Here is an 8,291-nt window from a genome sequence, read left to right as displayed (position 1 = left end):
GGTGAGAAGCTGACATATCCCCACCCCCCCCCCCCCCCAAAAAAAAACAACTGCAATTTGATTTTTCATGTTTTACTCAGATTGGGTTTTGATTCTATTCATCTCATATTGAAAATATGTTAAAATGATCCCTCTTCTGTGCAGGCCCTGCAGAGCAACGCATCCAAGGTGAACACCCTGCATCTGTCCAACATCACTTCAGAGGATGCAGGCGAGTACATCTGCATGGCCGAGAGCACCCACGGAGGCCAGGCAGTGCAGGCCATGCAGGCGGCGTGGCTGGACGTCCTGCCCGGTGAGACACACTCATTCCTTACTATTTGTTGGACAGCTTGATATAAAGTTCCCCAATAATACCCCTTTTGACCCACTTACAATCTGACATCTCTCAACCCTGTGACCATTCATTTATAACACAGTATCACACCCTTTTTCTAACCTCATCCTTTTTCCTTCCACAGGTACCATCATTTCCAGAACGGTGGACCTGACTGCTGCTGATATCCCCGCAGGTAATTTCATTCCTCGTGCTGGAAAAAGTGAAGTGAAATGTTGACAGTCTAAGCTTATCTATAACACCTACTGTAAGCATTGAGTGCATGTTAATTTTAATCCTTTTAGGTGTCTGTAATGTAAAAAGATAAGTTTGTAAAACCCTGATAAGAGAGGACAGACTTGTTGAAGGTGGTATCGCGGCCAGCTGTGTGGGCTCAAACTCTAGTGTCCTCCTCTCTAGGCTGGAACAGACTTCTCTCCTCCCTTCGCTCACTTAGATCTCCAGTGAACCTTCACCGCCCCTTAGATTTACTCTCCATCCTCTGTCACGCAGCAACGTGTTCATTAGCTTCGGTTTCTCTTCCTCCTCATTTCTTTTCTTCTTCTTCTTCATCTTTTTTTTTTGAGTGAGTGAGTGCAGAAGGGAGGGAGTTTGCAGTGTTAGCTAGATCGCTCTCAGTCCCACAATAATCCACAGAGGAACAAAAAGATGAAGAGGAGGGGGGTGTGTGGAGGAGGGTTGGGTCGGTTAGGCCTCCTGGTCTCCATGGTAATTTCATTGTGTGGGAGTGTGTGTGTGTGGGGATGGGAGATAATGGGGTTAAGGAGTTGAAGGTCATAGTTGAGGGGATGGTTACTCGCTTTAGAGAGGAGGTGAAGAAATGACCCGCTGACTGGCCTTGTCTGTCTGTGTGGCGACGTATTTAAAAGAGCAGAAGAAATAGAAAGCCAATGAAAGAATGAAAGTAAATGAAAAAAGTTGAAACACAGTCTGAACGTCAAAATAAGAGCGCGTTTGTGTTGTTCGGTTCCAACAGATGTTCTTGAGGACCTGAGCGAGGACACCACAGAGCATCTTCTGTTAGAGCCGGGTAACGTGCTGAAGCTGCGCTGTGACATGAGCACCCGGCCTGGTATGGCGGTGAACTGGTACAAGGAGGGAGCCCGGGTTCTGCCCACACCCCGGATCCAGATCCGCGGCGCCATCATGGAGATCACAGACGTAACATACGAGGACTCGGGCGTTTATATTTGTGTTCTCCGGGGAAGCAAAGAGCCCGTGAGAAACTTCACCATCACTGTAACAGGTACAGACGCTGACACTGTTTTAAGGGCTGAGGACTTTCAATATGTCTGCCAAAATTCATGCTACATTATATAACAACTGACATGATTATATATTTGATTAATTCATTAGCAAACTATTGATAAAACAGTTATCTGAATCATTTTTCAATCAAAAATGCAAAATATTCAACTGCTTCCTGTTTGCTTCCTGTGCTTTTTTGACTTTTAGTGGCAGAAAATGTGTTTTTGTCTCTCTTCACATTGTCTTTATTTGTCACCTGTACAGACTCCTTGGGGTCAGGGGATGATGACGAGGACAACGGCTTAGAGGACTCATCGGCTGAGATCGAAAATGACCAGGTTTACTTCTCCAGAGGTGCGTTTGTTGTTTCCTTCGTTGCTACAACTCAGTCCCCAGGCTTCATCAGAGCATTCTGACTAATGTCTCTGTCCATTCAGGTCCCTACTGGACCCACACCCAGCGCATGGAGAAGAAGCTGTACGCTGTTCCTGCAGGCAACACGGTGAAGTTTCGTTGTCCGGCCATGGGGAGCCCCATGCCGAGCATTCGCTGGCTCAAAAATGGACGAGAATTTCGAGGAGAGCATCGCATTGGTGGCATTAAGGTGAGAATGGCAGCAGAGTGTGATGTTGAATTATATATATTCCGGCCGACCTCTGATTGTCAGTGTAGTCAGATGTTTTGAGAGATTCCAGGTTGTAGTTTTTGTTTTCTCTACCACTGTTTTTGCATCATCGTTTTATCATAAACTCCTAAGAGTCTGAAAACAGGCTGTGGACAGAAAAATGAGGACTTTCTGGACTCATCAAAGTGTCTGTCCAAGCTAATGATGGATTAATGTTTCTTTGTCCAGCTGAGACACCAGCACTGGAGCCTGGTGATGGAGAGCGTCGTTCCTTCAGACAGAGGAAACTACACCTGCCTGGTGGAGAATAAATACGGCTCCATCTCTCACAGCTACGTTCTCGATGTCCTGGGTAAGACACAATGATGCGTAATCCAGAGTGTGTGTCATTGTTGCTTGTTTTTTAATGTCTTAGACACTCTTTTTTTATATATATTTGTGTCTCGTGACCAATATTTGTATGATTAACAGCTTCATATTTATTAGATTACATAATAAGTGCTGAATTAAATATCAGCAAAACATAAGATATTGTTCTTAAAACCTAAACTCCAATACAATCTGCTGACAGTATTTATCGCAGCAATAGCAACAGTTATTAGTCAGCACTTATGGAAAAAGCAGATAAAAGCCTCCAGTCTGAGGGAGGGGATAACCACAGGGGTGAGCAGAAGGTGACAGGGGCGCCTGGCGTCCGCTGTGGCGGGCAGGATGTGGACGGTCAGGCGTCCACACCAGTTTTCTACCTGACCTGTGACAGAAGATCAAGGAGGACTGCGGTTTATTTGTTCATTTGTTCGCTGTCCGTCCACCGCGGGGTCAGTTTCTGTCCCCATCGACGGGGGGAGAGGACTAACGAGACGGCTAACGAGATCAGAGAGCGAGAGTAACCGCAGATCAAAGAGACCCCGGCAACCAGCTGACAAAGAGCCACACTAATGGAACCGGTTTTCATCCCAAAATGACATTTTCTGCTCTTTTGCCAGCGTACAAACACATTAAAGGTGACAGGAACAACTGCTGGCCATTTTTAGACATTTGTTTGTCGGCTGTTAAGTGGCCAAATATCTGGATGTTTTTGCCGCAGTTCGGTACGATTTTAGTTTCCGCCACATTTTTCCGGCCTACACGGACTCTCGGTGTGAGGGGTGTTTCTGAGACTGTCAGGATTAAACCTCGCTCGGCACATCAGTTAAATCTCCGTCTCCATGTTCCCGGATCACCTTTGAACCGTTGCCCTGAGGGGAAAAGGGGGAATCCTTTAAGCTCTCACTGGTTTCTCAGGAGCCTATTGAGATTTTTCAAATTTCTCTGCTCACTTGACTCATGTCCTCTCTGATTTCTTCCCCATACAGAGCGCTCCCCCCACAGGCCAATCCTGCAGGCCGGCCTACCAGCCAACACTACAGCAGTGGTGGGCAGTGACGTCCAGTTCCACTGTAAGGTCTACAGCGACGCCCAGCCTCACATTCAGTGGCTGAAACACATCGAAAGAAACGGCAGCCGCTACGGTCCTGATGGGACGCCTTACGTACAGGTCCTCAAGGTGGGTGTCAGACAGCAGGTGTTTTAATCAGAGGATCTAGACAAGCACAAACACATTCTGTGGATCCTGGAAGAGAGTTCTCTGAAATGTGTAATTGTTATATAATTTCTACTCTGTTGTGCAGACTGGCAGTCTGAACATGTCAGAGGTGGAGGTGCTCTACCTGTCCAAAGTTACCATGGAGGATGCAGGAGAGTACACCTGCCTGGCTGGAAATTCAATAGGTTTTGCCCACCAGTCCGCTTGGCTGACCGTCCTCTCAGGTAAAGGATGAATGATACTGAAGACTTTAATTCTTCAACAAAAAAAAAAGCTAACTTTGAACATTAATATCTGGAAGTAGTTTTAATTCATCACTTTCCTCTTTACAGAGGAGGAAGCAGCAGATGCTATGGACACCATGGAGACCAAGTACACCGACATCATCATCTACGCCTGTGGTTTCCTGGCTCTGATCATGGCCATCGTCATCGTGGTGTTGTGCCGAATGCAGGTCCACCCCAGAAGGGAGCCGTTTGACGCTCTTCCTGTCCAGAAGCTCTCCAAGTTTCCTCTTCGCAGACAGGTACAGGGCACTAATGTATCATGGGAGCTTCAGTCTAACAAGATGCTTTGTTATATGGCCGGCTACGACATATGGTCCGTGTACGCTTGAAAGTTCCTACAAAAGCATCGTCCGGACACATCTGATTTACACTTTTAAAACCCTCCCGTTTGTTCCTGGTTGCTTGACTAAATTGTCCTTTTCTGCATTTCTTCCATCAGTACTCAGTCGAGTCCAACTCGTCAGGGAAGTCCAGTGCGTCTCTGATGAGGGTGGCTCGCCTTTCGTCCAGCTGCTCTCCTATGCTGGCTGGAGTCATGGAGTTTGAGTTGCCCTATGACCCGGACTGGGAGTTCCCCAGAGAGAAGTAAGTTATCTGTCATGTAGAATCACTTGGGTCATCACATTTGAATTCATTATGAAAGAGAACTGTTTTGAAATGTTGCGTTTACATAAAAAGCTCTGCCCCTTGCAAAGAGAGTATTTCTTCACTAAGTTTAGTTTGGCTGCTGGGATCCAGACTCCTTTAAACATTTCTAGCTCTCGCATCATGTGGGGACCTAAAAAGAAACAAGTCCGCAGCCCATTTTTGGCTCTGCCCAACCCGTGTTTTAAGAAACCAGAGCCCAAAATTATGGATTTGTACAGTTTTCATTTGGACATACTTATTTTCACTGACTCTCTCTCTCTCTTTCTCTCTCTAGTTTAACATTGGGCAAACCTCTCGGAGAAGGCTGCTTTGGTCAGGTGGTTAGAGCTGAGGCTTACGGCATCAACAAGGACTGCCCAGACCAGGCCACCACTGTGGCGGTTAAGATGCTCAAAGGTAGGAAAGAAATGATACAGACACAAAAATACCCCAAGGGATTAGCTGAAGTCTGCTGTCTGTGACAAAGGCATGCCTGTCTAAATAAGAGGTATTTTTCCCTCCAGATGATGCAACAGACAAAGATCTGGCAGATCTCATCTCGGAGATGGAGCTGATGAAGGTGATGGACAAACACAAGAACATCATCAACCTGCTGGGAGTCTGCACGCAGGATGGTGAGCTTCATACCTTTCATTTAAATGTGATTGTTGCGCCGGCTATCTTTCGGCTTGTGATTGGTCAACGAAGAAAGGACAGCACCGTTGCCTTCCTCCCAAGCCGCATTGTTTCAGCTTTGGTGGCCACCAGGCTAAACCGACCAATAGTAACAACACGCTGCTTGTGTTTCCCCCCTCAGGCCCTCTGTATGTGCTGGTGGAGTACGCCTCCAAGGGCAGTCTGAGGGAGTACCTGCGGGCCCGGCGACCCCCAGGCATGGACTACACCTTTGATGTGACCAAGGTGCCTGAGGAGCAGCTCACCTTCAAAGACCTGCTGTCCTGTGCCTACCAGGTGGCCAGAGGGATGGAGTACCTGGCCTCTAAAAGGGTACGTTCACTTTAATGAGTGTTCAGAACTTGTAGTAACAGTGTGTATATCACTGAATTTCTTGGTGGTGTAGTTAAGCTTTTTTATTTTTGTGTTGCTATGTTGTACCTAATGAGTTCCTTTTCACTTGTCAGGTTTATGCTGAAACGATTTGATAAATAGATCAGTCAAATGAGAGAAAGTTGATTAATTGTTAATTGTTAAAGCAGTTTATCGAGTCAAAAGGCCCAAAATTCTTTTATTCTGGCTTCTTGAAGGTGGGAATTTACTGCTTTTTCTCTGTTTATATCATTGTAAATGGAATATCTTTGTATTTCATACTGTGGATTAGACAAAACAAGACTTTGGGTTGTGGTAACTTGACATTTTATAGATCCGTGTTCAGTTTATTCTACAGCACTGTTGCTTTCACTTGTTGCATGCACGCACAGCTCCACACATATGTTTTGTACTGATCCAGTATAACTTGAGATTTCTAATATATACAAATTGTAATTGTTTTGGTGCAAGCCAGATGGAAGATTTGTGCTCTTAAGGAACTTTTACATTGCAAGCTTCAATGTTTACATATGGGTCCTCATTACAGTTAATTGTAGCCATGTCTCTGGGCAGGAAATACAGCCACGAAATCTAGTAACATGCTCCACATTTGTTGACTTCTAAACTGTATAAAGGGCTGTAATATCAGAAGTCTGCTTTTGACTTGAAGGGAAGTGTGATTAGGATTGAGTTCCTTTGTGTAATTCAGTGTTTTTGTATTTGGGCACTTGGCCTTCAGATGGATGAGTGTGGCTCAGACAGTTTTGGATGGCAGCTCCAGGTCTTTCCTTTCCCCCGTCTCTCTTGTCTGTCCCTTTCTTTCTTTTCTTCCCATTCCCACCCCCCATGTTTCAATTCCTTTCATTTTCCCTGCATGCTCTCTGTCTGTGTGCTTCTTATCAACACGTCTCTTTGTCTGCCAGCCGGTGTCTCAGACAGGCATTCCTGAACAGAAATCTGCCGCAGCTTCAGCCCTGTTTACTCTTCTCCATCCATCTGTCCGTCCCTCTGTCGCCGGGCTTTGTCCTTTTTAGCGCTGCCATAAATCTGTTAGCAAACAGGCAGCCGAGCCGTCGTTTGGGTGTAGGCATCAGGTTTCTGGCTCTACGGCCTCCTAAGAATGCAGGAGCCTGAAACTAACCCTCCATTATGGGGAGACCCACAAACCAAGAGTGGTTCATTTCGCACGTCCCCACAAATCCCATGTCTATTTCGAATGAAAACCAAAATAAACTTAATGACATCCATTCAATGTGGGCAAACAGGGCCTTTCTTTTTTTCCTCCCAAAGGGTTGTTTTTTCTTCAAACTCCCGGGTTTCTATATAAAGACATTTTAATTTTGTTGCGTTCACTAAAATGAGGCACTGTGTGTTGACTTTAGACTCCTGAGTCTTTTCATTTTTTGGAGAAAATCTGCAGTGAATCATCTCTACCCTCCCTAGCTTTGTGTTTTTACAAACCAAAGCCTGGATCAGACAGAAACATGTCATGTCACAAGTCTCAATTCAAAAGATAATAAAGATAATAAAGTTTAGTTCAAGCTTCTTGATTGGTCAGAACTGTAAATTTGCCAAAGGGAGAGCGGATACAACACAAAAAAAAGAGAAAAAACAAAATACATACTGAACAAAAAAACAACGTATTCAGCCCATTTTCCCAATTAAATCTCTGAGCCCATTATCCAAGACCATTTCAACTTAATGCTAATCTTCTAATCTGGAGACGCAGCAGTTGGCCTAAAGCTCATTTCAGGTTTTTGTCAGGTTTCTTCAATCCTCCCTCTTCTTCTTCTCTCCCCACAGTGCATCCACAGAGATCTGGCAGCCAGGAACGTTCTGGTGACGGAGGACAACGTGATGAAGATCGCTGACTTTGGCCTGGCCAGAGGAGTCCACCAGATCGACTACTACAAGAAAACCACCAACGTGAGTGACAGTTTGCGTAGCAGCTTATTTTCAGGAATCACTTTTCACACGTTCACACTTTCACACCAGTGGAGAGTTCTGTTTTCCAGTAGTTAATGGGTGGGGTAGAGTGCAGCCAAAGTGTCGCTCTCCTTTTGCCTTTCCACAGTTGAGGAGCTGAGCTGTCGTCATCTTACAGCACATTTCAGAGGGAAAATATTCTTTTCCTGCTTCCCTTTCTTTTCAAAAAACGATGCTGTTAAATAAGATTACTAGAATATGCTCAAGTAGAGTTACTGTACTAGAATTATATGTAAATGAGCTGAACCTGACATGGGATGAAAGATGTGTCATGTTAATATCATCAAGGTATTTGGACTGTTATAAGATGAAAGTGGGAGCTGGTTGTTTGTAAAAAAAACCAAAAAAAAAAAAACCCACGTCACCAGCCCTGCTTGTAAACATGTCTTCTCTTCAGTCATGTTCCTCCTGCCTGGCTCCTTTCACAGCTTTAATACTCCTCAAGACAGATGTCTGATGTTTTCCTCTGATTGGCAGCAGCCTTAATGGGAGTTAATTAGAAAAGAGGGGAGACGAGGACAAAGGAGGGGGAGGACTGTGGGGAGGGGG

General features: G+C 45.2%; 1 protein-coding gene across 1 annotated transcript in view; it reads left to right on the top strand.

The window, feature by feature from the left end:
- The window catches only part of LOC111234275 (fibroblast growth factor receptor 4-like), a 19,569-nt gene that overhangs the window by 6,790 nt on the left and 4,488 nt on the right, over positions 1-8,291 (top strand). Inside the window, exons 4-17 of the mRNA XM_022762256.1 lie at positions 145-295; positions 462-512; positions 1,314-1,583; positions 1,850-1,939; positions 2,023-2,189; positions 2,439-2,562; positions 3,566-3,756; positions 3,881-4,019; positions 4,128-4,321; positions 4,522-4,667; positions 5,005-5,126; positions 5,234-5,344; positions 5,527-5,717; positions 7,560-7,682. Of these exons, the coding sequence (XP_022617977.1) occupies positions 145-295; positions 462-512; positions 1,314-1,583; positions 1,850-1,939; positions 2,023-2,189; positions 2,439-2,562; positions 3,566-3,756; positions 3,881-4,019; positions 4,128-4,321; positions 4,522-4,667; positions 5,005-5,126; positions 5,234-5,344; positions 5,527-5,717; positions 7,560-7,682 (2,070 nt within the window). The remainder of the gene's footprint in view (positions 1-144; positions 296-461; positions 513-1,313; positions 1,584-1,849; positions 1,940-2,022; positions 2,190-2,438; positions 2,563-3,565; positions 3,757-3,880; positions 4,020-4,127; positions 4,322-4,521; positions 4,668-5,004; positions 5,127-5,233; positions 5,345-5,526; positions 5,718-7,559; positions 7,683-8,291) is intronic.

This window comes from Seriola dumerili, unplaced genomic scaffold, assembly GCF_002260705.1.
Source record: "Seriola dumerili isolate Sdu_G_001 unplaced genomic scaffold, Sdu_1.0 BDQW01000449.1, whole genome shotgun sequence".
NCBI lineage: Eukaryota > Metazoa > Chordata > Actinopteri > Carangiformes > Carangidae > Seriola > Seriola dumerili.
Note: the sequence above shows the minus strand (reverse complement) of the source record. Positions and strands in the feature narration are given on the sequence as shown.